Source organism: Rhinoraja longicauda, chromosome 2 (genome assembly GCF_053455715.1).
Source record: "Rhinoraja longicauda isolate Sanriku21f chromosome 2, sRhiLon1.1, whole genome shotgun sequence".
Taxonomy (NCBI): domain Eukaryota; kingdom Metazoa; phylum Chordata; class Chondrichthyes; order Rajiformes; family Arhynchobatidae; genus Rhinoraja; species Rhinoraja longicauda.
In genome coordinates this window covers 90,313,614-90,339,080 of record NC_135954.1, presented here as the reverse complement: position 1 = coordinate 90,339,080, position 25,467 = coordinate 90,313,614, and the positions used below count along the sequence as shown (strand labels likewise).

General features: G+C 41.6%; 1 protein-coding gene across 4 annotated transcripts in view; it reads left to right on the top strand.

Moving 5' to 3' along the window:
- Window positions 1-25,467, top strand: part of stx17 (syntaxin 17) — a 45,989-nt gene that overhangs the window by 18,560 nt on the left and 1,962 nt on the right. For 3 of the 4 annotated variants that reach the window (XM_078423565.1, XM_078423574.1, XM_078423592.1), the window contains 4 exons: window positions 715-780; window positions 11,486-11,735; window positions 18,082-18,206; window positions 22,235-22,285. In XM_078423565.1, the coding sequence (XP_078279691.1) occupies window positions 715-780; window positions 11,486-11,735; window positions 18,082-18,206; window positions 22,235-22,285 (492 nt within the window). The remainder of the gene's footprint in view (window positions 1-714; window positions 781-11,485; window positions 11,736-18,081; window positions 18,207-22,234; window positions 22,286-25,467) is intronic. The other variant, XM_078423582.1, reaches the window with a different exon arrangement.

Below are 25,467 nucleotides of genomic sequence, written 5' to 3'. Positions count from 1 at the left end.
TAGTTTGAAGTAAGTTGCATCTAATCTGAATCTAAAATTGGAAATTCAATATATGGGTGTAAATTTAACTTTTTGTTTATTCAACTGCAACTGTTAGAGATTGCCAAACACGATCTAACAAAGTAATTCAGTCAGTGCAGAGTCCCTGTGCAGCTGTGGTCCACTCTTTGTTTATGAACTAACTTTTCAATGTTGCTGTGGTCTACCGCTGTTTTAATTCTTTATGGAATATTGAAGTTATAATTTTTTGATATATTGAAATGCAGTTTAGATTGCGTTGTCAGACAAATAGTATTGCAGTTGTAATATAATAATAGACATACAAACCTCCCGCAGACAAAATTAGTTAATATGTCAGCTAATATCACCACAAAAGGTCAGCAGCAGATGCTATCATACTGGCTCTTCATCCCACTCTGGACCATCTGGATAACAGGAAAGCACATGTCAGGCTGCCGTTCATCAACTACAGCTCGGCATTCAACATTATCATCCCCTCCAAACTCATCATCCCTGATATAATGATGATTAAATATATTCTGATACTCTGTGTAGCATTTGAAACAAATACAGATTGGACACTTTCAGAATATGATAAATATAAATGAGTGCAGAATCTAGAAAACTGCAATTCTTAACAGTGCTAGTGTTATTGAGTTATATTTATTTTCTTCAGAATAGCACCCTGATGTATCTGTTCATTTTGCATTATAGTATCAGCGAATCAGTCATTGGGACAAGCTGCACCAAGAGCATATTAACGCAAGCCGTACTGTGCAGGTAAATACAGTTTGTATACTTTATTGCTAGGTTATAATGTACCATATGCTGCACACCATGACTGTTTTAGCAAATAATTTTCTCTTTTTTATGTTTGTTTCTGTGTGTTTCCAATGAATCTTTATTTGGTATGGCATGGTACTTTATTTGTCACATGTACCGAGGTACAGTGAAATTCATTTTTGTATACAGTTCAGTACAAGTATCACAAAACATAAGAGATACATCTTGGATAAGCATCTCAGATACAATACAAGTGTATTGCAGTAGTACACTGAGACAGTATACAGTGTCGCCAGTTTGGCACCATTTCCCAGTTATTGGAAGTGCAGGTTTCTTGACCTGACTGAAGGTCCATTGTCCTGGTGGTGTTGCAGGGTCGGCCTGGCCAAGTATAGCCGTGGTGTCCTCCGCTGCTGCTCCACCGCTGTAGGCCACGTCCAGTTCATGTGCTTGGCTTCTAGTCCCAGGCTGTTGCAGGACCTCCAGCGGCCTACTCCAGCATTGAGGCACTGCAGTGCCTCCTGCAGGCCTCCTGCAGACGGTCTGCTTGCCGGCCCTCCACCCGACTTCTTCCTCTCTGAACGGGCGAGCTGGGCCTTCCAGGTGGGTTCCCAGTCTGCGGCGCGGATCCTCGATGTACAGCGGGGAGTCGGCCCCACTGGATGGGCCCTTCCTCATGTGTGGGCGAGTTCCTGGCCTGCGACAGGTGAGCCGTGTGTTCTGGTTAGTTTCCGGTGTGTGTCGCGGGTCCTCTCTCCGCGGCGGGCGAGTCGGCTGGGTCCTCTGTTCACGGCGGGTGAGAACTCGGTCTCCAGTACGCGAGCCGGGCGTTCCGGGCAAGTCCTCCTTCCTTGGTCCGTGGTGGGCGAGCTGGACCTTCCAGACAGGTCCTCAATGGATAGCATCTGCTGGTGGGTCTGGCTGCGACGTGACGGGATACCCCTTCCGCGCACGACTTACCGGGATTCCCCTGCCACACACAGTTTCCCGGGATACTCCTGACTAAATGAAAAGTGTTATGAAATACCAGTGGTATGAACATTTAAATCTCTAATTTTAAGAAACGTCTATTAATACTCCCCTTCCCTTGCCCCCTTGCTCTACCCTAGTCGTTTGCACAGTTCACCACATTGTAACTCTCTTGAGATCACATCTTCCCTAGCCATCAATTGGCCAACCAGGGCACCAGCCTGCCTGAGATTTTTTGCCAGCCCTGATTTGTCCTGGTCTTTTATCGCCTCTCTCCCCCATCTCTTACTTTGAATCTGAGGAAGGGTCACGATCTGAAATGTTACCTCTCCTTTTTCTCCAAAAATGCTGCCGGGCCCACTGAGTTACTCTAGCAGTGTCGATGAAATTGGATGTTTGGTCTTATTTAAAGTTCCTTTATAATGTACTTGATGAAGTTGATAATGGATCACTTCATTATTTCAAAATTCTTAGAAATTTTAAAGTAAATTATTTAAGTTTGATTAAGCATTACACTGTTATTATTTTCTGGAGCATATTTATTGAATTAGAAAGTTGTACACTGAATTCTTTTTTCATTTTAATCTGCCATTTATGAATCCTATTTTGGAATGTGAATTCAGTTAGCTGAGCTGAGTTATTTTGAAGGCAGTTCTGGCATAATAATATTATATGATTGGAGATAAATTAATTCTGGTGGGAATAAAGGGAAAAAAAACTATCATCTTGCTATTTAATCGATTTTTATCTGTAAAGACCCAAGCCCTCCATTTTCCCTTTTATTTAAAAGCTAAAGTGTTAAACCAAAAAATCTTGAAATAAGTCATGGTGCCATAGTTTAGATTCTCAAATGCCTCTTGGAAGTTTCACATTTAGCTGTTAAACATGACTTTTCAGACAGAAATAGGCCATTTCATCTCTTGTGCCTGCTATTTCTTTCAATAAACCAGGATTGAACCTTTACATTATATCTATTTGCCCAAATGATCACTGTACTGTTGGAGAACAGTTTGAAGAACATTTAATTCAGAGCATGTAAGACTTCTTAGTGAGTCTATCAGAATTAAGGATGACTTGCTTCCACACTATCACGACAGATACATTGCAAGACGGGTAGGCATGTGGCTAGTTTTGGGGGTGTGCTTCTTCCTCTATACAGGTATGCTCTGAGAAATAGTTCTTAACACCATCCTGAATACTTTATCTCCTCTTTAAACAGGAACAGACTAAAGGCCCTCTTGAGTTTGTGAGATGTTACACTTCAGTTTTAAGAAAATGCTTGAATCTTTTCATCTGTCCATCTGGTAATTGCGTGATGGAACTGGAATAATGTCATTTTTGAAGTTTGGCATCCCGTATTAGAACAATGTGGATCACCTGTTGGACCTGACTGAGTGTATTTATGGCCTCAGTGCTGGGTGGTTGCTGACATTTGGTCACTTATCCTGCCACTTGATTTTCAAGGTTTTGGGAATTCATGGGACCTCTCCGGTTGATGGGACCTCTCCTTTGACATGTCTACAGTTGATAAGCCATGTCTCAGTAACATACAGATCTTCACTCTTTTCCTCACACAATAAAGGCTACGTCGGTAAACTGAAGCTGATGGTGAATGTTATCATTGATGAATGCCTGTGATGTTGATTAGAACTGGCTCCTGAGATATGGAAAGTGGTCAATGTTTTCTAGGTCTTGTGGACTATAATTGTCAAAGAGTGATGTTGCATTAATAGGGGCAGACTGTTTTGCAACTGTTAAGTATTAAATCAATTCCCTTGTGTTCTTCATCAAACAACTTGACATTGATTTGGAACTTAGACTATGGAAGTGCACAAATACAAGAAGAGGCTTCATTCTGCATCTTGACTACTGAGGTTGGGGTGACATTGGTTGTGTAGTGGAAGAAATACAGATTGAACAGCTCCGCTCCTAGCAGCATGTCTTCTTACCCTTTGTATTCCAAACCCTTTGCCACAAAGGCTAACATTACATTTGCTTTTGTAATGATTACTGGATCAGTTTGTTAATCTTTCTGTGATCTTTGCAAATAGACACACCCATTTGAATACTAATGCCTATAGACTCTCACACTTTAATAAATATAACTGTTTTACGACTTTTTCTATCAAAGAGTTCATTTTATATGAATGTTGCTCTTTATAATTTCTGGTTGTCAAAATTTTTATTAAGAAGGGAATAAAATTCTCTGCTCTTTTGGGGTGAGTATTATTTGAATGATAGAAATATTTATGCCTTGTGCTTAATCATTGCAAAACTAAATAGACTAGTTATTACTAACTCATACATTTTTAGTCTACTCTGTAATGTAAAATTACACATCCAGCTTTTTCATCAGGTTGAATAGTATAGTGGATTTAATAGGAGGAATGGGACGTTTCGGGTCGAGACCTTTCTTCAGTCCTGTTTCAGATCTCTTGCTCCCCTTGAAGTTGGCACAGTCTGCACTTGTGCTGGGAGATCCCATTCCTCTCCCTGTTCATGTCCTTTGCAGCGACAACCAAAGCACAAGAAATAATTGATCACCCATTCCTTCTCTCCAGAGATATACTACCTGCCTCAATTAACAGCTTGTTCCATACATCCATCACCCTCTGTGTGAAAAAGTGACCCCTCAAGTTCTTATTAAATCTTCCCCCCTCGTCTGAAACCTATGTCTTCTGGTTCTTGATTCCCCTACTCTAGGCAAGAGACTCTGTGCGTCCACCCGATCTATTCCTCTCATGAATTTCACTTCTTTCAGATCATCCCTCATCCTCCTGCCCTCCAAAGAATAGAGTTCTAGCCTGCTTAACCTCCTCATATAACGCAGGCCCTTGAGCCCTGGCAATATCCTTGTAAATCTTCTCTGCACCCTTTCCAGCTTGACAATGTATTTCCTATAACATGGTGCCCAGAACTGAACACAATAATCTAAATGCAACCTCACCTACTGTTATATAACTGCAACATGACCTCCCAACTTCTACTTAATACTCTGACTGATGAAGTCCAATGTGCCAAAAGCCTTTTCGACCACCCTATCTACCTGTGCTGGCACTTTCAATGAACAATGTACTCTTGCACTTCTGATCCTCTGGTAGACACAGAATGCTGGAGTAACTCAGTGGGACAGGCAGCACCTCTGGAGAGAAGGAATGGGTGATGTTTTGGGTCTCAACCCGAAACGTCGCCCATTCCTTCTCTCCAGAGATGTTGCCTGTCCCGCTGAGTTATTCCAGCATTTTGTGTCTACTTTCGATTTAAACCAGCATCTGCATTTCTTTCCTACACTCCTCGATTCTCTGCTCTACAATGCTCGCTAGAGTCCTACATTCAATGTGTAGGTCCTGCCCGTGTTAGTCTTTCCGAAATGCAACACCTCACATTTCTCTGCATTAAATACCATCAGCCATTCCTCAGCCCAACTGCCCAACCCATTAGGATCCTGCTGCAATTTTTGACAACCATCTTCACTATCTGCATTACCACCCACTCTTGTGTCATCTGCAAACTTGCTAATCATGCCATGTACGTTCTCATCCAAATTGTTGCTATAGATGACAAATAATAATGGGCTCAACACCGAACCCTGAGGCACAGTTCCTTGGTTTTACTGACAATGAGGGCAAGGTTGTTGTTCCAGCACATTTCAGTCAAGACTGTTGTCCTCCTTCCTATACTCTGACTCATCTTTATCCATAATTTGTCCATCAACGATGGTGTCTTCAACGAATTTAAAGATGGCGTTGGAACTATGTCTGGCTGAGCAGAGCAGGGGTCTGAGCACACAGCCTTGAGGTGCCCCTGTGCTAATGGGTCCCAAGGAGGATGTGTTGTAATTTTGAACTGATTATGTTCTGTTGATGAGTAGTTGAATAACTGGAATCAGGGAAATAATAGTTCCTTCTTCAAAAAATGTAAAACATTTAATTTCAAATTACAGTAATTGGGGACCAATTCTCAGCTTTAACCATTCATTTAAAAAATTTGAAATTTAATTTGTAGTCTGATGGGCAGTTACGTTGGTGGTTGTTAATTATCAAAACAGCTAAATTTATGAGCAATATTTATGCAGTCAAACCTTGAAGTTGTTAACTATTTTATCAAAGTTCTAAACCCTTTACTTATCGAACACACTGGTTTTTTAAAATTATTTTTTTATATAATGGGAACAGTTTCATTAACAATTAAAATGGCCTACAAAAGAGTTTACTTAATTAATTTGGGGGGAAAAAATTGACTTGAACCTTGTAATGACATCTTCATGTAACTACTGAAATTTTTGTCTATATTTTGGAAAAAATGTACATAATTTGTGGTGGATGTGTGGGCTGGGGAATGAGAAGATTTATGCCATTGTTGTTGACATTTCTAATTGATTAACTGTTGTAATGTTGTTTTCACAAATAGAACCAAAACCACAGAGATGAAGGTTATTACAAGTGACTGATTTTGTGGCTATATTTTGCAATAACAGTCATACACCATTTATCTGTAAAATACATATGCTCTTAGATTATGTAAATTTAAAAAATATATATACCAGAGGATTTACATTGTGAAAAGTAATATGTACGAATAATAGCCAGTGAAGAATATTATTCAGAACGAAATAAATAGTTTTGTAACTATTTTCAGGATATTTCTTATATGGGATTTTGATATTATATGATTTGCAAGAGTATTACCATCTATATCAACAATTTGGATAAGAATGTGCAAGGCATAGTTGGTAAGTTTGCAGATGACACTTAAATAGGTGATACCGCAGACAGTAAAGATGGCTATCAGGAATTGCATTGGGATCTTGATTAGATGGGTTAGTGGGCGGAGGAATGAAAAATGCCATTCAACTCAGATAAGTGCGAGGTGTTGCATTTTGGGAATCCAAACCAGGGTAGGACTTTGACAGTGAAAAGTAAGGCCTAAGGGAGTGTTGTGGAACAGAAGAATCGAGAGTACAAAGTACAAAGTTCCCTCAAAGTGGCGTCACTTGATAGGGAAGAAGGAGCTTGGCCTTCACCAGTCAGTGAATTGAGTATAAGAGCTGGGACACCATGTTGCAGTTGTGCACGATGTTGACGAGGCCGTACTGGGAGAATTGTGTACAGCTTTGGTTACCCTGCTATAGGAAAGACATCGTTAAGCTTGAAAGAGAACCCAGCAGGTGGTGGGATTTGAGTTCCTGAATTATAGGGAGAGGTTAGGTAGGCTAGGAGCTGGGGGACTGATAGGCAACCTTATCGAGGTGTATGATATCATGAGGAGCACAGGTAAGGTGAATGAACACTGTCCTTTCCCCAGGAAAACAGAATGAAAAATTAGAGGACATAACCTTAAGGTGAGGGTTAGGATAATTATTTTAAAAGAACCCGACGGACAACTTCTTCACGAAGAGGGTGGGGCATATATAGAATGAGCTGCCAAAGAAAGTAGTGGCATCAGATATAGTAACATTTAAAAGACATATGGACAGGTTTATGGATAGAAATTATTTGAAGGGATATGGACTATGGGCTAATATAGACAAATGGGACTAGCTTAGATGGGAATCTAGTTTGGCATGTTCGAGTTGGGTTGAAGGCCGTTTCTGCGACTATATAACAGGTATAACAGAGCTTTATTTGTCGTTCGGTACTTCGGAAACTACATAGCAGTCATAGAAAAAAAAAAGAACACAAGACACATAACCCCAACACAAACGTCCATCACAGTGACTCCAAACACCCCCTGACTGTGATGGAGGCAACAAAACTTCCCCTCTCTTCCCCACGCCCACGGACAGACAGCTCGTCCCCGACCGACCCGCACAGTCCCCGCACCGGGCGCTGAAACGTCTCGCGGCCGAACCGGGCGATGAAAGGCCGGCGACCAAGCCTTGCGCAGCTAAGTCCCGCAGCCGAGCCGCACCAGCGGTGAAAAGTCCCGCAGCCGAGCCGCACCGGGCGGTGTTAAGTCCCGCAGCCGAGTTGCACCGGGCGGTGTTAAGCCCCGCAGCCGAGTTGCACCGGGCGGTGTTAAGCCCCGCAGCCGAGCTGCACCGGGCGGTGTAAGTCCAGCGGCCAAGCCGCACCGGGATGTAAAGTCCAGCGGCCAAGCCGCACCGGGATGTAAAGTGCAGCGGCCGAGCCGCACCGGGGGATGTTAGGCCCCGCAGCCGAGCCGCACCCCGCGCCGTGAGGAAGAGAAAAGTTCCCCACACCCACACCCACCCCCCACACACCACCACCCCCTCCCACACATACACAACCAAAAAAATATATATAAAAATCATCCCAACACCGACACTCAACAAAAAAAAGACGGACAGACTGCTAGTCAGCCGCCGCCACGCCATATGACCATCAAATATAAAGCAAACTGCTTGAATGACACACCCTAAACTTCTACCACCTTAAACATAAAATGTCTCTGCTGCTGGTGAAGAGTGGTTGCAATAAATGATGTTTACATAATGTACTGCAGTTGCTAGCCTAGACTACTGATCCTTCAAATCTACATCTTCTGTCACCAAGAATGACAAGCACAGCAGGTGCATGAGAACATCGCCACCTACAGGTTCTTCACCAAGTTGCAATCCATTCTGATTTGGATATAACTCACCATTCCTTCATTATCATATCATATCATATATATACAGCCGGAAACAGGCCTTTTCGGCCCACCAAGTCCGTGCCGCCCAGCGATCCCCGCACATTGTCCAGAGTCAAAACCTTGGAGCTATCTATCGAGAATATTATGGGAGTGCCAGCAGCAGAAGGACTACAAATTCAAGAAGCAACACAATTCGCAGAAGGTGTAAGAACACAAGAGTTGTCATAGTGGGAGATTTTAACTTCCCAATATTGACTGGAATTGCCTTATTGTAAGGGGCTTGGATGGGGTTGAATTTGTGGTTCATCCAGGAGAGTTTTTGAGGCATTATGTAGATAGGTCTGAAGGAGGGTCCGGCCGGAAATATCGCCTTCAGCTTTAAGATCAGAGGGAGGGAAAGCTTACATCGTGCAGGGTAAGTTTTTTTTTAAAGGGAGTTTTGGTGCTTGGAACCCACTGCCTAGGGTGGTGATGGAAGCTAATATGATAGTCAAGTTTAAAAGACTTTTAAATAGGCACATGGATTTACAGGGAATGGAGGGATATGGATCGCGTGCAGGCAGAGGAGATTAACTTGGCTCATGTTTAGCTCATACATTGTGGATTGAAGGACCTCTTTGTCTGCTCTACTGTTCTATGTTTTCAATTTTGCAGTAAATCTGTTTTGCAAAATGCTAAACCGCACAACGGTTCAAAAATACGCCGTGTTTGGGTAATGAGGATGTTGCCAGGACTTGAGGGAGAGAATAGAGAGAGAGTGTGCAGGTGAGGACTTGGAGCGCTGGAGGTTGAGGGATGATCTTCTAGAGGTGTATAAGACCAAAAAAAACAAAACCTGAAATATCCTTTTTTTCCCTCTGGTCTAACCAGTAATACCCAGATCCTGTGATTGAATGAAAAATATCAATTTTTTCAGCTTTGCTTTACTCTATCTTCAACGTGTTAAAACTTATTGAGCTGGACATTTGCTGATATTGATTACCATTGGCCACTTTTCTTTATGTTCTGCTTTCATAGGCAGTTCTTGGAGTTTCTTGTTATCATTGGAGCTAATCACTATGCTTGCTAGCTTAATATTGTTAGCATATATGGACACCATTCCTTTGTCTAAATTATATATGAACAGTGCATAGAAATGATGCTGAAATGAATGCAGACTAACATCTTCAGTACTTAAAATTATCATTAGTCTATTGTTAATCCTTTTTCTCTACCCCCTGATGTAGTTTGATATAATTTGCAAAAAGTTCCCCAATTCTGTTCTCCTTAATCATCTCCTGTACTTTGTTGAATACTTTCAGAAATGTCATATATCTATTGTAATTACCCATTTATATTTGTTGCAGCTTCAAATAAACCAATAAGTTTATTCAATATATTTTTCTCTTTAAAAATGTATTTGTTTCAAAATATGTTCTCTTTTTGGAGGCATTCAGTAATTTCATTTTGGGTTAATGCCAATGTGGAAGCATGTGCCACGATAACGGTTTTAAGCAGAATCAGCTACCAATTGTTTTCATTGCTCTCACCTGCAATTAGTGGTGTTGATTCACTGCAGGCCGGCTTTTTGTAGAAAAAGCTTTTACTTCTCTGCAGGTCTTGGTTCCCTTAGTGAATTGTAAGAACTTAATTTGGGTCCATGTGCGCTAAAACATTTTCTTTTTGTAGTTTTTAGTGATTTCTGAGCAAACGTCTATCACCTCCTTCATACTTTTGTTCTTGGGCACAGAAATTCTGAGTCACAGTAGCTGCAGGCTAAAATGCAAAGTGCACTCACATAAATGCTAAGTAGTTAGGGTATAAAATGTAAAATTAACCTTTTTTGCTGAACAGTATGAAGTGAGCAATTTAATTACATCGTTTAAATTATTATATCAGAAGAGAGGGTTATGAGCAAAAATTTGTAAAATTCATCCCATGCTGGCCAGTTTTGTAAATTGGTTCTATTAATTGAAGCACGATCGTAAACTGCGAGAGTTCGCTGGATTTGAATTCCTATTTTTCTTTATGAATAATGAATAAGAAACACCAAGAACACGTTGGGCAAACTAAACGTGCCTTTTCAGCGCACATTCAACAAAAAAAGGAAGTTTTTTTTTGCTTGGGAAATCATTTGCCAGGTAGGGGTTCTGGATTTTTAAAATGTACTTAATATAATTTTTTTTAAGATAAACTTAATTACTAGTAAAATAATCAAAGTGCTTTATCCTTCAAGATACTGATGTGTTTCTCATTGTGGTGCTTGTAATTTCCACTCTTAAAAAGTTCTAAGGTAGGAGCTGCAGTATGCAGATGAAGCTTGTTTCAGCATCGGCAGACATTAATAATGAGCTTCACATCAGCTTTGGTGGGCTCGCATATTCTTTTGAGTATCTCAGGAAAAGGATGTTCATAGTTCAGGGCCTCAAAGCAGTCACAAAACTCAGAATATTGAGCAGCATGATCCCTGTCTTATTTGCTTCTGCAGCGGGCACCTCAAGGTACTGAAGGTATACCACTAACTTTGTATCTGTGGAATTTTCTGAACGATTCTCTGACTTTAAATGACTTTAAATGAAAGTGACTTTCTTTTGGTGGTCACTGGAATGTGAGGTGGGCTGGTATTGTAAATTTAAGCCTTATAGTTAAGTTGATGGAATTGTTCTAAATGAATAATGACTTAATGAAAATAAACTTCAAAGGAGGTTTAGCGAATAAGTGTTCATGGATAAATAAAAGTAAATGCTTACAACAGATCATTTCAACTGGTTTCACCTTTTAGATTTATCAGGCACAGCTATAAGTTTTTTTACTCTGCCAGAGGACATTGTGATGATTGTCAAGGAATTCAAATGCACATTTACTTAATGTCAGGGCTTGCTGGAACTATTTTAAAAAGGTCTGGAATTAAAAACAAATGTTTTATGGTGATATTTTTATTTATATGGGTTGATATTTTTTCTGCGTTGGAGGTTAAGGCAAGTTGTTGGGCAGAGTGAACAAGGATTACTCTGCCTCTGGCATTGGTGTGCATCAGCTGAGAGTTGTTGATAATGATATTAGATAGGGGGGGGGGTGCTACAGCAGTATGTTTATCGTTTTTGTGATTCTAAAAGTTTACCAAAAGATAAAATAACTTCTTAAAGCTAATTAACTGCAGACTCCTCATTTCGTTTCACAGCAACTACAAGCTAACATGAGGGAAATGGAAACAATATGCCTTCGAGTAAGAGATGAAGATTCCGAAACGTTGGAGAAGATAATAAGCCCTGCAAAGGAACGGGCTGCAGCAGCAGTGGAGGAGTTCCTGAAAGTCCATTCACAGTGTTCAGAAGTGTCCAGTAACCATGGAGGTGCAGAGAATTCACAGGACCCACGCTCATCTCTAGTGCGGTCCCAAACGATAGCAGGTAATATATTCTTGGAAATAAGCCCTTTGGCCCAACTTGCCCGCGCCAACCAACATGCCCCATCTACACTAGTCCCAACTGTCTGCGGTTAGCCCAGAACCCTCTAAACCTATCCTTTCCATGTACCTGTCCAAACGTCTCTTAAATGTTGTGATGGTACCTGCCTCAACTACCTCCTCTGGCAGTTCGTTCCATACACCCACCACTCAGGTTCCTATTAAATCTTTCCCCCCACACCTTAAGCCTATGTCCTCTGGTACTCGATTCCTCTACTCTGGGCAAAAGATTTTGTGCATTTACCCGATCTATTCCTCTCGTGATTTTGCACACCTCTATAAGATCACCCCTCATCCTCCTGCGCTCCTAGGAATAAAGTCCTAACTTACTCACTCTCAGTATAGCTCAGGCCCTTGAGTCCTAGCAACATCCTCATGAATCTTCTTTGCACCCATTCCAGCTTGACCACATGTTTCCTAAACACAATACCCTAAGAGTGGCCTCACCAATGTCTAGTACAACTGTAACATGACATCAAACATCTAAACTCAATACTCTTGACTGATGAAGGCTAATGTGCCGAAAGCCGTTTTGACCACCCTATCTACCTGTTATGCCACTTTCAAAGAACTATGTACCTGCCCTCCTAGATCCCTCAGCTCTACAATATTCCCCAGAGCACTACCATTCACAGTGTCCCTAGTTAGACTTCCCAAAATGCAATGCCTCACATTTCTCCGTATTAAATTTCATTAACCATTCTTCAGCACACCTGCTCAACTGATCAAGATTCTGCTGCAATTTTTGACGACCATCTTCACTATCTACTATACCACCCACTTTAGTAGCATCTGCAAACTTGCTAATCATGCCCAGTACATTCTCATCCAAATCGTTGATATAGATGATAAACAGCAATGGGCTCAGCATCAAACCATGAGGCACGCCACTAGTCACAAGCCCCCAATCCGAAAAGCAACCTTCCATCATCACCCTCTGCTACCTTCAATGAAGCCACTTTTCTATCCATTCAGCTAACTCTCTTTGGATTCCATGCTATCTAACATTCCAGAGCAGCCTACCATAAAGAACCTTGTCAGACGCCTTGCTGAATTCCATATATACAATGTCTACAGCTCTGCCTTTAGCGACCTGCTTGGTCACATCTTTGAAACACTCAATCAGAATTCGTGAGACACGATCTCCCACGTACTAATGATCTCTAATCAGCCCTTGTCCATCTAAATGCATGTATATCTTATCCATGAGAATGCTCTCTAGAAATGTTCCGACCACAGATGTTACGCTCACTGGCCTATAGTTCCCAGGCTTTCCCCTGCAACTTTTCTTAAATAGTGGCACAACATTTGCCACCCACCTGTCTTCTGGCACCTCTCCTGTATTTAATGATGACGTAAATCTCAGCCAGAGCACCTGCAATTTCCTCTCTAGCTTCCCACAGTTTCCTCGCGTACATCTGATCAGGCACGGGAGATTTGTCTACCTTCATACGTGTTGTGACCTTCAGCACCTCTTTGACCATAATAGGGACTGTCCTCAAGACTCTTCCATTGACTGCCCCAAGTTTCCTGGTCCTCATGTCTTTTTCCACAACAGAGGAGAAATACTCATTGAGGACCTTGCCCATCTCTGTGACTCCACACAAAGTTGACTGCTTTGATTTCTGAGGGGTCCCATTCTCTCTCTGGTTACCCCTTTTCCATTAATATACTTATAAAATATCTTGGGATTCACCTTAATATTATCTGCCAGAGCTATCAACTGCCCTCCTGATTTCCTTTATTAGCTTGCTCCTCAGTTCCCAAACCTCCTCCAGGGATACACTTGATCCCAACTGCCTATATCTGCCCCATGCCTCCTTCTTACTCTTGGACAGAGTCTCAATTTCTCTCGTCACCCAAGCTTGCTTATGCTCACCTGCCTTGCCTTTCACTCAAGAACATGCACGTAGTGGACTTTTGTTAGCACACCTAGAAACATCCCACTTTCCTGACATTCCTTTTCCTTCAAACAACCTGCTCCAATCAACTTGAGCAAGTTCCTGTCTAAATACCTTCAAAGTTGGCTTTGCCCTTATTTAGAATTTTAACTGTGGGCCCACCCTGTCTCTTTCTCTAACTATCTTAAACCTAATAGAACAGTGGTCGCTGGTCCCAAAAGGCTTACCCACGAACACATCCACTTGGCCCTCCCAATTTCTGAAGACCAGATCAAGCGTTGCCCTCTCCCATGTAGGGCCCTCAACACATTGCTGGAGAAAACTCTCCTTCATGAGTGCCAACTGCAAAATCTCTTATTTTGATTTTTACAAAGGACAGGATAATAGAATGACAAGAGTCAAAAAAATAAATAAATGTTCATATTGTCTGCTTTATTAAGCATAAGGCAAATCTGGAAGTTGCTGACTGAAATGCCATAATAGCAATGAAACATAGAAAATGGGTGCAGGAGGAGGCCATTCGGCCCTTCGAGCCAGCACCGCCATTCTGGCTCGAAGGGCCAAATGGCATCCTCCTACACCTATTTTTTGTTTCATTGCTATTATGGCATTTCAGTCAGCAACTTCCACTGAAATTAGCCTTGATAATCCTGCCATTTTGTTAATGGAAGTCATGGGGAGAAAGAGTCACACAACATTTTCAATTTTGCTTTACCGCATTGTAGTGCACTCTGGCAGTGAGCCTTAAAACCTTTCTGAATTCCAATAAAACCTTTTCTGAATTACAGAGTTTTCAGTTGTCTGGATATCTGGATGAATCCATTGAGTTGAGTTAATGCTCGACAAAATCCTCTTCGATTTATTTCATACTGTGATCTCATATGATTTTTCTGTAAATGTTTGGCAGGATAACTGCAGTAAATTTTGTGCAGTTTTCAACTGGTATAGAATAAACATTAATAAAGTAAGCACGCAGTAATGATATCAACATTGTAATTAGAAAGTAATCCCTACATCAGTAAGCTTTTCCACAGACATTTTACTCAAGGTTTGTGGATACTATGCAGGCTATCACTAATCAAGGGCTTCAATAAAAGCTCATCAATTTAAGTAAGGCAAGTCAATAATGTGATTAGGACTAAGCATGTTTAACAATTCCTAAAGGATCTTTGTATTTGGTTAAATGATTGGCCCTTACCTGAACAATAATTTGCATTTACTTAATGGCTTTAATGAATAAAATCACCAAAGTTGCTTTGCAAAGTGGCTGCAATAGGTTAAGGAACAGACGCTTGGCCAATAAGGATGAGCAAGGTGGTTGAAAATTTGATCAGTGTTTTGAATGGATGAAGGAAAAATGTATTATATCTGGAGAAGTTTCAAATGGAGGTTGAAAACCCTATAAGCAATGATGAGTTAAATGGCAAACAGGACATGGAGAATTTAGCTAAATGAATTAACAAATGAGGCTGTAAACCTGAAGGCAATTTCAGATGAAGATATCGCCCTGGGTGTGAAAGGAATAGAAAATGCAAATGTTAAATTTAATTTTGTACTAGATAGAAAAGGATGATGAGCAAGTAGCAATGAGTGAATTAAAGTTTTGGTCAGTTTGAGGAACAGCAAAGAGGATATTTGAGTTGTAATGTTCAGATCATCTAAGCAAAGGTATAGGATTCAGAAAAAATATTTAAGGGAGAGGGGTGCTGAGTGGAGATTACTGATATGAGATTGAAAAATATGTAATTGTGGAGATGGTTAGGATGTTAGGTTTGATATTGACTTTGGGTGCTAACAAGAAAACGGGTTCATGTGCTGCAGTTTATTCTGTTTTAGTAGCTGAGGAGTGAGGGAAAGTGCTGTTGGTGAGGGGTTGAAGAACATTTAAACACACTGGTTTGGCATCAGGTAGGCATCAATAGGAATCAGAGCGGGTAGAACTGGAATCCTCACTTTATGTAAGGAATCACCTGCATGGTTATGCATTCATTGCAGGATAGTTATCTTTCAGAAAAGGAAGCGTGACAAGATCTATTCTTGGAATATTCCAGAGCAAAATATTTCAATCCTTATTTTTAGGCATCCCACTTTAACCAAATGGATCATCCATGTGACCAAATATACATAGTGGATGTAGTGTACCTTGACTTTCAGAAAGCCTTCGACAAGGTCCCACATAGGATATTAGTGGGCAAAATTAGAGCACATGGTATTGGGGATAGGGTACTGACATGGATAGAAGATGATTGGTTGGCAGACAGAAAGCAAAGAGTGGGGATAAATGGGTCCCTTTCAGAATGCCAGGCAGTGACTAGTGGGGTACCGCAAGGCTCGGTGCTGGGACCGCAGCTATTTACAATATACATTAATGACTTGGATGAAGGGATTAAAAGTAACATTAGCAAATTTGCAGATGACACAAAGCTGGGTGGCAGTTTGAACTGTGAGGAAGATGCTATGAGGTTGCAGGGTGACTTGGACAGGTTGTGTGAGTGGGCAGATGCATGGCAGATGCAGTTTAATGTGGATAAGTGTGAGGTTATCCACTTTGGTGGTAAGAATAGGAAGGCAGATTATTATCTGAATGGTGTCAAGTTAGGAAAAGGGGACGTACATCGAGATCTGGGTGTCCTAGTGCATCAGTCACTGAAAGGAAGCATGCAGGTACAGCAGGCAGTGAAGAAAGCCAATGGAATGTTGGCCTTCATAACAAGAGGAGTTGAGTATAGGAGCAAAGTGGTCCTTCTACAGTTGTACAGGGCCCTAGTGAGACCGCACCTGGAGTACTGTGTGCAGTTTTGGTCTCGAAATTTGAGGAAGGATATTCTCGCTATTGAGGGCGTGCAGCGTTTACCAGGTTAATTCCCGGAATGGCGGGACTGTCGTATGTTGAAAGACTGGAGCGACTAGGCTTGTATACACTGGAATTTAGAAGGATGTGAGGGGATCTTATTGAAACATATAAGATTATTAAGGGGTTGGACACGTTAGAGGCAGGAAACGTGTTCCCAATGTTGGGGGAGTCCAGAACCAGGGGCCACAGTTTAAGAATAAGGGGTAGGCCACAGAACGGAGATGAGGAAAACTTTTTCAGTCAGAGAGTTGTAAATTGTGAAATTCTCTGCCTCAGAAGACAGTGGAGGCCAATTCTCTGAATGCTTTCAAGAGGGAGCTAGATAGAGCTCTTAAGGATAGCGGAGTCAGGGGGTCTGGGGAGAAGGCAGGAACGGGATACTGATTGAGAATGATCAGCCATGATCACATTGAATTGTGGTGCTGACTCGAAGGGCCGAATGGCCTACTCCTACACCTATTGTCTAGATACATCGATAATATGTGCAGGAATAGGCCATTCGGCCCTTTGAGCCAGCACCGTCATCCAATGTGATCATGGCTGATCATTCACAATCAGTACCCCGTTCCTGCTTTCTCCCGATATCCCTTGATTCTGATCGCCCTAAGATAGATAGATAGATAGATAGATACATCCATCCATCCATCCATCCATCCATCCATCCATCCATCCATCCATCCATCCATCCATCCATCCATCCATCCATATAATTTTCAAACTATAAATATAATTACAGATGCAATTAAACTACTTTGATTAAATTCTAAAAGGAAATATCATAGCAAAATAATATTTTAACGTAAATTTTTGGTGGCATTGGTAGCAGGGAAACCAGAGGAGGATAGGATGTTGTTTCAAGGAACAGCAGGTGCTGGTTACAAACAAAGACACAAAATTACTCAGCGGGCCAGGCAGTGATCATAGTTTCACAATTTACCCCTCTTCTATCCTTATCTCACACCTTTTGTCTTTCATTCCTGGCCTTTGTCTGACCACCTGCCTATCACCCCTCTCCCCCCTCTATATCCACCTATCACTTGCCAGGCTTTATCCTGCCCCTCCTCTCTTCCAGCTTTCTTCAACTTCCCCCACCCCCTCGCTCCCCCTCAAGCATTAATTAGATGAAGGGTCCTGACCTGAAACATTATCAAGTTCTCCAGAGATGCTACCTGATCTGCTGAGTTACTCCAGCCCCTTGTGGATCTTTTAGGGATAAGACTTAATTGTGTAAGAAAGATAGTATAAGAAAATAACTGCAGATGCTGGTACAAATCGATTTATTCACAAAATGCTGGAGTAACTCAGCAGGTCAGGCAGCATCTCGGGAGAGAAGGAATGGGTGACGTTTCGGGTCGAGACCCTTCTTCAGACTGATGTCAGGGGGGCAGGACAAAGGAAGGATAAGGGTGGAGACAGGAAGATAGAGGGAGATCTGGGAAGGAGGAGGGGAAGGGAGGGACAGAGGAGCTATCTGAAGTTAATTGTGTGACTGAATATTGTAGATTTCTGGCTCTGACCTGCTTTTATTGCTGTAGGGACATTCGCGAGTACCCAAGACTCTGGCACATCACTGCCCCAACATTCAGTTCAGCTCAGTCTGCCCCTGCCACAGATTCCCCAAGATCATGACGCAGCTGAATCATGGGAAAACCTTGAAGAGGCAAGTACTTCTGTCTTAAACGTAAGACAACAACGATTAATTGTTGGTATGGTGGTGGTACAGAACTTAAATTTCTGGACTAGGAATCCAGAGATGTACACCAGTTCAAATCCCAATCACAGATTAGTTAGTTTAGGTTATTGTCACATGTACCGAGGTACAGTGAAAAGCTTTGGTTGCGTGCTATCCAGTCAGCAGAAAGACAATACATGATTACTATCGAGCCATTTACAGTGTACAGTTACATGATGAGGGAATAACGTTTAGTGCAAGGTAAAGCCAGTAAAGTCTAATCAAGGATAGTCCAAGGGTCACCAAAGAGATAGATAGTAGTTCAACACTGTTCTCTGGACATGGTAGGATGATGCAGTTGCCTAATAACAGCTGGGAAGAAACTGTCTTTGAATCTGTTTTTTTTAAATTCCAAATTATTTTATAATCACAAACTGCCAGATTGTTGTTAAAATTCACCCTGTTCAGTTTGGAGGAGGCAATCCATTGTTCATAACCAGTCTGCCTAATATATGACTCCATACCTATAGAAAGGTGTTTGTTCTAAATAGACTAGTTGTTTCCTAACTGCTCCCTTGAAACAGGAAGGGGATATCTCCCAGCATTGACCGAGGCACTGAATTTGGACATGTTAACCATCACCAGGAGCAACTTGGTAGCATCACACCTTGGTGTCACGTTGTGAATGCAGGAAATAGTGGGAGAAGCAAATTGAGGAATAATCATATTTGACTTTCCCTTTATCATAATTGATGGATGTAAATGCTGTACAAACCCCGTTGCAACAAAATCATAGAAAAATAGGAAACATAGAAAAATAGGTGCAGGAGTAGGCCATTCGGCCCTTTGAGCCAGCACCGCCATTCAAGGAATGAAGAAGGGTCTCAACCCGAAACGTCACCCATTCCTTCTCTCCAGAGATGCTGCCTGTCCTGCTGAGTTGTTCCAGCATGTTTCTATAAGATCCCCTCTCATCCTTCTAAATTCCAGTGAATACATGCCCAGTCGACCCATTCTTTCATTCATATATCAGTCCCGCCATTCAATATGATCATGGCTGATCATCTAAAATTAGTCCCCGTTCCTGCTTTTTCCCCATATCCATTGATTCCTTTAGCCCCAAGAGCTAAATCTAAGTCTCTCTTGAAAACATCTAGTGAATTGGCCTCCACTGCCTTCTGTGGCAGGGAATTCCACAGATTCACAACTCTCTGGGTGAAAATTGTTTTCCTCATCTCAGTCCTAAATGGCCTACCCCTTATTCTTAAACTGTAACCCCTGGTTCTGGACTCCCCAACATTGGGAACATTTTGCCTGCCCACCTCCTCTTCCTTTCTGTCCATCCTTCCTGAATATCGAATACCCCTTGCAAGTTTAGCTTCCAGCCTCGGTCACCCCGGAGCCATGTCTCCGTAATTCCAACTATATCATATTCCTTAACTACTAACTGCACAAACAATTCATCCACCTTATTACGAAGCTCCTCGCATTAAGGCACAAAGCTTTCAGGTTTGTTTTTCTTATCTCCCTTCTACCTTTTGCTTCTGTCCTCCTTTTATGTCCCTGTCTCCTTGCATTGGTTTCCATCCCCCTGCCGTTAGTTTAAATATGACCTTTCCTACACTCTCTTTCCCGTTAACAGCACACATGTGCTTCCACGTTGTTGACTCTACCGCCCCACTGTTTAGTTTAAACCCACCCGTGTAGCATAGCAAACCTGCCTGCCTACCAGAATGTCAGTCCCCCTCCAATTAAGGTCACCCCTGCCCCAGAAAAGATACCAGTGATCTAGAAATCTAAATCCCTGCCCCCTGCACCAACTCCTCAGCCACACATTCAGATTCCCTATCTCCCTGTTCCTACCGTCACTAGCACGAGGTACTGGAAGCAACCGAGATAACCACTCTAGAAGTCCTGCTTTTCAGCCTTCTACCTAGTTCTCTATACTCGCGTTGCAGAACCTCCTTCCTCTTCTTACCCACATCATTTGTGCCTACATGCACAACTACCTCCGGCTGTTCACCTTCCCTCACGAGAATGTTCTTAAATCCCTCTGTTGAAAGGCACTACCGTGGTGCTCTTGGATCGACTCAGTCCAGGCGTGGCTGGTAAAACTGCAATCTGTGAGGTTTTGTGGCTTTAATTAGCTCCGGTACAAATGGAAAACACACCATTGGTTTGAGCCACCTCTTGTACACCGGAAGATTGTTGTGGTTGTTATAAGGTCATAAGGAATAGGAGTAGAATTAGGCCAGTCAGCCCATCAAGTCTACTCCACCATTCAATCATGGCTGATCTATCTCTCCCTCCTAACTCCATTCTCCTGCCTTCTCCCAAATACTTCCCTCAGAGGTAAATTGTCGCAGCCCCAGGACATCATGTGTAAAAGTCCCTCAGGATATTATCTAATGTAAGGGCTCCCAACCTGGGGTAAATTTGTTGATTCTGGATTTGTACATATTGACTGACTGTGTTTAGTTCTGGTATCCTGGTATCAGTTCATCATTAGTTGTTCATAAATAAGTGAAATAACATTGTTATGTGCTATTATTGCCATATGCCCAGACGGCGAGGATCTTTGATGATAGATGCCACCTTCTAGGGGCAGTGCATCACGCAGATGCTGTCAATGGTGTGGAGGGAGGGCTGTGCCTGTGCTGAGTCCACCTTTTCTGCTGTCCTTGGAATTGGCATTGCAGACCATGATGCAACCAATCAGGATACCTTGTACAATGCATCTGGAAATGTTTGTGAGAGTATTCGTTGACATGCCCAATCTCTTCTGAAGAAGGGTCTCGACCCGAAACGTCACCCATTCCTTCTCTCCAAGATGCTGCCTGACCTGCTGAGTTACTCCAGCATTTTATGATGCCCAATCTCTTCAAATTTCTCAGAAAGTAGAGGCAGTGCCACGCTTTCTTGCTGATTAAATAAATGGCAGGCATCTTTGAAGCATTGATGTACAGCGAGGCCTTGTTGTGCAAGTCCAAGGGCGCGCCTATTTTGTTTTACATCTGTGTGTTCGGCCCAGGACAAGTCATCCAAGATGTTAACACCAGGGGAATTTGAAGCTGTTAATTCTCTCCATTGCTGACCCACTAATGAAAACTGGCAAGTGGTCTCCAAACCTCCCCTTTCTAAAGTCAACAATTAGTTCCTTGGTTTTTGACTGCCACTATCTAGGAACACTTGCGGCCACTGTAATGAAGTGGCTCGAGAGTTTGGTTAAAGCGTGAATCAACTCCTGCCTCAGAAATGTCCTGGATCCACTTCGACTTGCCTATTGCGAACGTAGGTAACAGCAGATGCCATCTCAATGTCTCTCCACTCTGCTCTGGACCATCTGGATAACAGGAACCCAGGTTAGGCTATAAGAAAATAACTGCAGATGCTGGTACAAATCGATTTATTCACAAAATGCTGGAGTAACTCAGCAGGTCAGGCAGCATCTCGGGAGAGAAGGAATGGGTGACGTTTCGGGTCGAGACCCTTCTTCAGACTGATGTCGGGGGTGGGACAAAGGAAGGATATAGGTGGAGACAGGAAGATAGAGGGAGATCTGGGAAGGAGGAGGGGAAGGGAGGGACAGAGGAGCCAGGTTAGGCTGTTCATCAATTACAGCTTGGCATTCAATGCAATCATATAAGATCTCACCCATTGCAACCGGATCCTTGACTTCCTCATCGGCAGCCCAACACTACCGTAAGGGTCAACAGAGACGGGCATAAATGTTGAGCTTCCAGTGAGACCCACACCCGCACAAAATGAGCAAATATAAAGAAAAGACATTATGAAGAATTATTTTTAATATCACAGATGTGGAATAATACCCGTGTGTGGATTATTATTTAGTTTCCATTTCAAAACTGTTAAGTGTCTATAATGTTGTGTTCTGATAATGTAAAAGGGAGTTTAAAGAATTATTCGGGCTAATGAAGACATCTTGACATTTACCTAACTAATTTTCTCAGGAGTCTGAGTGATTTGTAATGTTAATTTACATCATTATTTTGCAGAACTTAATTGATCTTAATAACTTGGTGATTGAATTTTCCCAGCAGCTTCATGTAAGTATTTATCCTAGTTATTTGGTGTATGGAATAAGGGAAATATTTATTTATTTAGGATTACTAAGTTTAGGATCTGCAATATACATGCCCAGATAGTTGTATTTAATTTTATCAATTAAAACAGATGTTCTAATTTGACATATAATTCAGCTGAACATTTGGTTTGAGAGAACTTGGATTTCAGACCAGTTATGTTAGCATGGAGATCTCCAGTGCCAAATTAAATGTGACCACACATCTGTTGAGTTTATTTTTTACAGGAGATGAACAACTTTTGAGCTGTACAACTGCAAAAACTCTTCTAAGCACTCCCCGATTTACGCAAGTTTCCATCCCTTGCATGCATGTGTCAGATGTTATGCATATTGTAAATTTAAATTTCCTACTTAATGTAGAGACCACATGCGAGATACGACACAAACTGTTGGAGCAACTCAGCAGGTCAGACAACATCTCCGGAGAAAATGGACATGCAATGCCTGGGATCGGAATCCTGCCTGAGACTGAGAGTCTGGGGAGGGGTTCTGACCCGATGCGTCACCTGTCTCTGGAGATACTGCCTGATCCGCTTATTTGCTTCAGCATTTTGTATCCATCTTTGGTATAAACCAGCATCTGGATTTCCTGCTTATTAAATTTTGACCACGTTGGAGGTCTGACACAGAGACCAAAGAACAGCAGACTGGCTTGTGGAAGAACACTAGCGCACTGCTACCGAGGCTACTGAGACACTCAACTCAGAAATAAAGCAATGGGTTTAAGGATTTGCTTATATGATTGCGAGTTTAGTTGCTTATTACGTAAGTCAAGGAGTGCCGATAACTATTTTGTCACTAAAACAAATTTATATTGGAATTAGGATTTCCTATTGCTTGCCAAATACCTTAGTTTAGTTTTGAAATACAACAGGTAAACTGGCCCTTCGGGCTGCTGAGCCCACACTGACCACCGATCACCCGTTCACATGTTCATTGTTAACCATGTCCCCATCCACTCCTGACATGTTAAGGGCCATTGTACAGAGGCCAATTAACCTACAAACCCGTTCGTCTTTGGGTAGAAACGCGCGTGGTCACAGGGAGAATGTACAAACTCCACACAGTCAGAACCCGAGGTCAGGAATGAACCCGGGTCTCTGGCCCTGTGAGGCAGCAGTTGTGGCACTGTGTTCCCCTAATTCTTCTGTTTCAATTTCCCTGATAAACCCTATGCCCATTTAAAAATATATATTTATGTACATAATTCCTCCAATGAATTTTCCTAGTTGTTGGAATCTTTAACTTACTTTAGCTTAAACCTATTTTAATTACCCTTATGTTGCAATATTTTGCCAATCCAAAGTGTAGGAACTGTTGGACGTTTCATAATATTGCATTTACAGCTTTATTAAATAAGCAACTAATGCCATGTAAATTGTGATTATTTGAAGCAGAGATGTCTCATTTGAAGTCCCCATTTCCTAAATATTTATTTTTTGTAAAGATACTTTAAGAATTAAAACACATTTATTTATTTTGTAAAATAATATTTAAACAAAAACATGGACATCCAGCAGCCCATCAATGCAGAGCAATAAAAAGGAATAAAAGTTGTACATTTGGATTAGAAGAGGGCAGTGCTGCATTGCATTAAATATTTTGCTCTGATTTTAACTCGTGAAGGTAATTTTAAAGTATCGGGTACTTCCTGAGGTTGGTAATTGATATTTGTACATTTTCTGGAATGGTGCTGCTAAGATGCATAATATTGGATGAATGTATAAATAATTATTACCGAGGAAGTTTGTTCCAAAAATATTGCTTAGATTAGCTTTTGCCAAATGTTTTCCCTTGTGATTCCAGTGAAGCAAATCCAGCCCATACTGGTCTTTAGATTTATATCAGAATCAGATGGTATTTGGGTTTTTTTAAGCATACTTTAAAGATTAAATTGGTGATATGCATCCATTAAAATCATACCATTCAATTACCTTTTTAATAAATGTGGTTAACTTTATGCATTTAATATAAAAAGTTAGAAAATACCCTTTTCTCTGCCCCACCATATGTAATAGTAGGTAATCAAGGGCATTTTGTTTCAGGAAGACTCATTTTCTCCAATGGATTCCCCAAATTTTGCATTAAATGTCTTATCCTTACTTTCAAATCCTTTAGCATCTTCTAATCTGCGGCCCCGTCATCGTCTGCATACCTGTGTGTGTATAATGCCAGCCTCCTCAGTATCCCCACATTAAATTGCTCGACCACAACTGCTGGCCAATTAGCTGCTGAGGGCCTACGAGCCTCTACCGTTGCTTCCTCCTTCAAGATGTGTCTTAAAAATAGCCTACCTCCATCTGTCCTTAATGTCAAATTAGCTTCATAATGCTCCTTGGGATTGCGATACTGACAATCTGAAAAACTAAATTCTAGCACAACTGCCAGTTTCAAAGTTTTATATTCACATTTGTGATCTCAGAGGTAATTTGGGAAAGAATTGGAACAGTACCACACTCTACACTGCCATGCAATGTGCAAATGGAGTGCTAAACCACTCACCTGTGCAAGATACAGCAAAAAACGTTTGTTGCGTGCTATTCAGTCAGCTGAAAGACAGTACATGATTACAATCGAGCCATCCACAGTATACAGATACATTATAAAGGGAATAAAGCGAATAATGTTTAGTGCAAGATAAACCCAGTAAAGTCTGATCAAAGATAGTCTCACGGGTCTCCAATGAGGTAGATCAAAAAGCCATAATCTAACACATTACCTCTTGAAAATTTACATCAGCACTAGTTTACAGTATAATGGTCAACAGCACCAAAGTGAACATGGCTCAAACAGGACTAGGAGTACATTGTGTGACCAGAGCATTGTGACAGCAACCTTTGAATTCGATGCTTATCCCAAAAAAAGCATGCATAGATTAAATAAAAGGAACCCATGTGAAAACTTCTCCTTTAATATCTTTAACTGCCTATATCAAATGAAAGAACAGCAGCAGATATTTAGTTTAGTTTGGAGATGCAGTGTGGAAATAGGCCCTTCAGCCCAAGCTGACCATTAGTCACCCCTTCACACTAGTTCTGTTATCCCACTTTCATAACCAATTCTTTACACACCAAGGGACAATTTACAGAAGCCAATTAACCTACAAACCGGCATGTTGGTATGTGGGAGGAAACCAGAATATCC